This window comes from Anopheles cruzii, unplaced genomic scaffold (assembly GCF_943734635.1).
Source record: "Anopheles cruzii unplaced genomic scaffold, idAnoCruzAS_RS32_06 scaffold02775_ctg1, whole genome shotgun sequence".
Taxonomy (NCBI): domain Eukaryota; kingdom Metazoa; phylum Arthropoda; class Insecta; order Diptera; family Culicidae; genus Anopheles; species Anopheles cruzii.
In genome coordinates this window covers 1,110-2,783 of record NW_026456360.1, presented here as the reverse complement: position 1 = coordinate 2,783, position 1,674 = coordinate 1,110, and the positions used below count along the sequence as shown (strand labels likewise).

At 48.1% G+C, this 1,674-nt stretch overlaps 1 protein-coding gene across 1 annotated transcript; it reads left to right on the top strand.

Moving 5' to 3' along the window:
* Positions 1-475: 475 nt before the first annotated feature.
* Positions 476-1,436, top strand: LOC128276876 (serine protease snake-like; the record flags this gene model as incomplete). The annotated part of the gene is made up of 3 exons (XM_053015334.1): positions 476-496; positions 595-966; positions 1,033-1,436. Coding segments are annotated over 3 exons (737 nt in total), but the record flags the coding sequence as incomplete, so codon positions are not given.
* Positions 1,437-1,674: the final 238 nt, after the last annotated feature.

The window sequence follows — 1,674 nt, the reverse complement described above, 5'->3', positions numbered from 1 at the left end:
GATTTTTTGCGATTCGCCTAAAGGTATGCAACGTCATATTTTCTATTGGCGGAAAAATGGCACTACATCAAGTAACATCGGACGAGAAATAAAATTAGAACAACTCTTCGTAGACCTTACGCAGCAAAATCAGTTGTCGAAATAACATTTCACCTTCGCGCTGAACCAAACAAAGCTTATCATTTTCATATACTGTTTGTTGATCCGATCAAGCTCTAACGAGTCGAGTAAATGTAAATGTTTCGTGTACGTTGAACCATTCGAGACTAATCAAGCACTTGCCAGTTGTACGGATGAATTCGAAGCCGTTAGTTGGAATGGCGATCGGTAGTCGAGAGCGTAGTTCATCAACAGTACAAACCTTTTGGCTACTAGTAATCTCTGTTGGATGTCTAGTTTGGGCAGCAGGTACGCACTGTCTCTTATCTGGCTATTGTACTGAATCATGTGTAGTGATCATCTACTTTCCTTTCAGATTCGAGAATCTCGGAAACTAGTAAGTTTCGTAGTGTACGCAGTTCGCGAAGAGAGTGAAATGCCATTCGCGAGCGACCAAAATTGACCATCTCGTATCGACTCATGTGCCCGGTACAGAATGCGAAGAGTACCGCAGTATCAATGGAGCCTCGGCCTCGGCGTTAAGCTTCAGCTGCGGTGGTTCCCTGATTTCCGAACGTTTCGTGCTAACAGCTGCGCACTGTTTCAGCCACGGCGATCCGATCGTCGTGCGACTAGGAGAGTACGATCTGAATCTTCCGCTTTCGCTCAGTCGGATCGACTTCGGGATAGCGAAGATCATCCGCCATCCGCAGTACAAGAACGCACGGTCCTACCACGACATTGCCCTGGTAAAGCTCAACGAAACGGTTTCATTTTCCAAAACCATTCGCCCAGCCTGCCTTTGGACGAAACCGGCGCTCAATGTGAGCCAGTTCGTGGCCACCGGATTCGGAAGGCTGGAAGAAGGTATTGTGGTGGCCGCTTAGGCCTTATGATGGTACTCACTCAATATGTGTGATGCTCTTCTTTCAGACAGTTTCAAACTCTCCAGCAAAATGATGAAAGTCCAGCTTGATCTCTTCCCAACCACGGACTGTGATCAGCTGATTCAGCTGAATCGCAGATTCAGCGACGGAATGAACGAGGGTCAACTGTGCGTGGGGAGTCTGGTCGGGGGAAAGGACACCTGCCAGGGGGACTCCGGTGGACCACTGCAAACGGTGACGGAACCCAAAAGTTGTCTCTATCACGTCGTGGGACTGACGTCGATCGGTGCCGCCTGCGGAATCGGACAGTCGAAGGCTATCTACACGAATGTGGCCCACTATTTGGACTGGATCGAGGAAACGGTTTGGAATCGCGGAATTGGAGATTAGTGCACCTTTCGTTCGTGTGTTTTGGAAATCCTAATCCTAATCCTAGCGTGCCAAATAAAGAAACCCATCGTAAAGCGGGTCTTAAGGTGTTATCGGTTAGGGGTAGTTGACGAAGACAAATAACGGAGCTTGGATCGGTAGGGAGAACTTCGAATCAATCGTTGTCTTCCGTTCTTCTTAATACCATTGACAACATTTACCGATACGGTTGGCAGAGTAGAGCACACAGCAGCTTATTCCGTATTATATAGTGGCCGGGTTATCCGACCTACACTCTTGTAAGCCGCAACGTCCATGC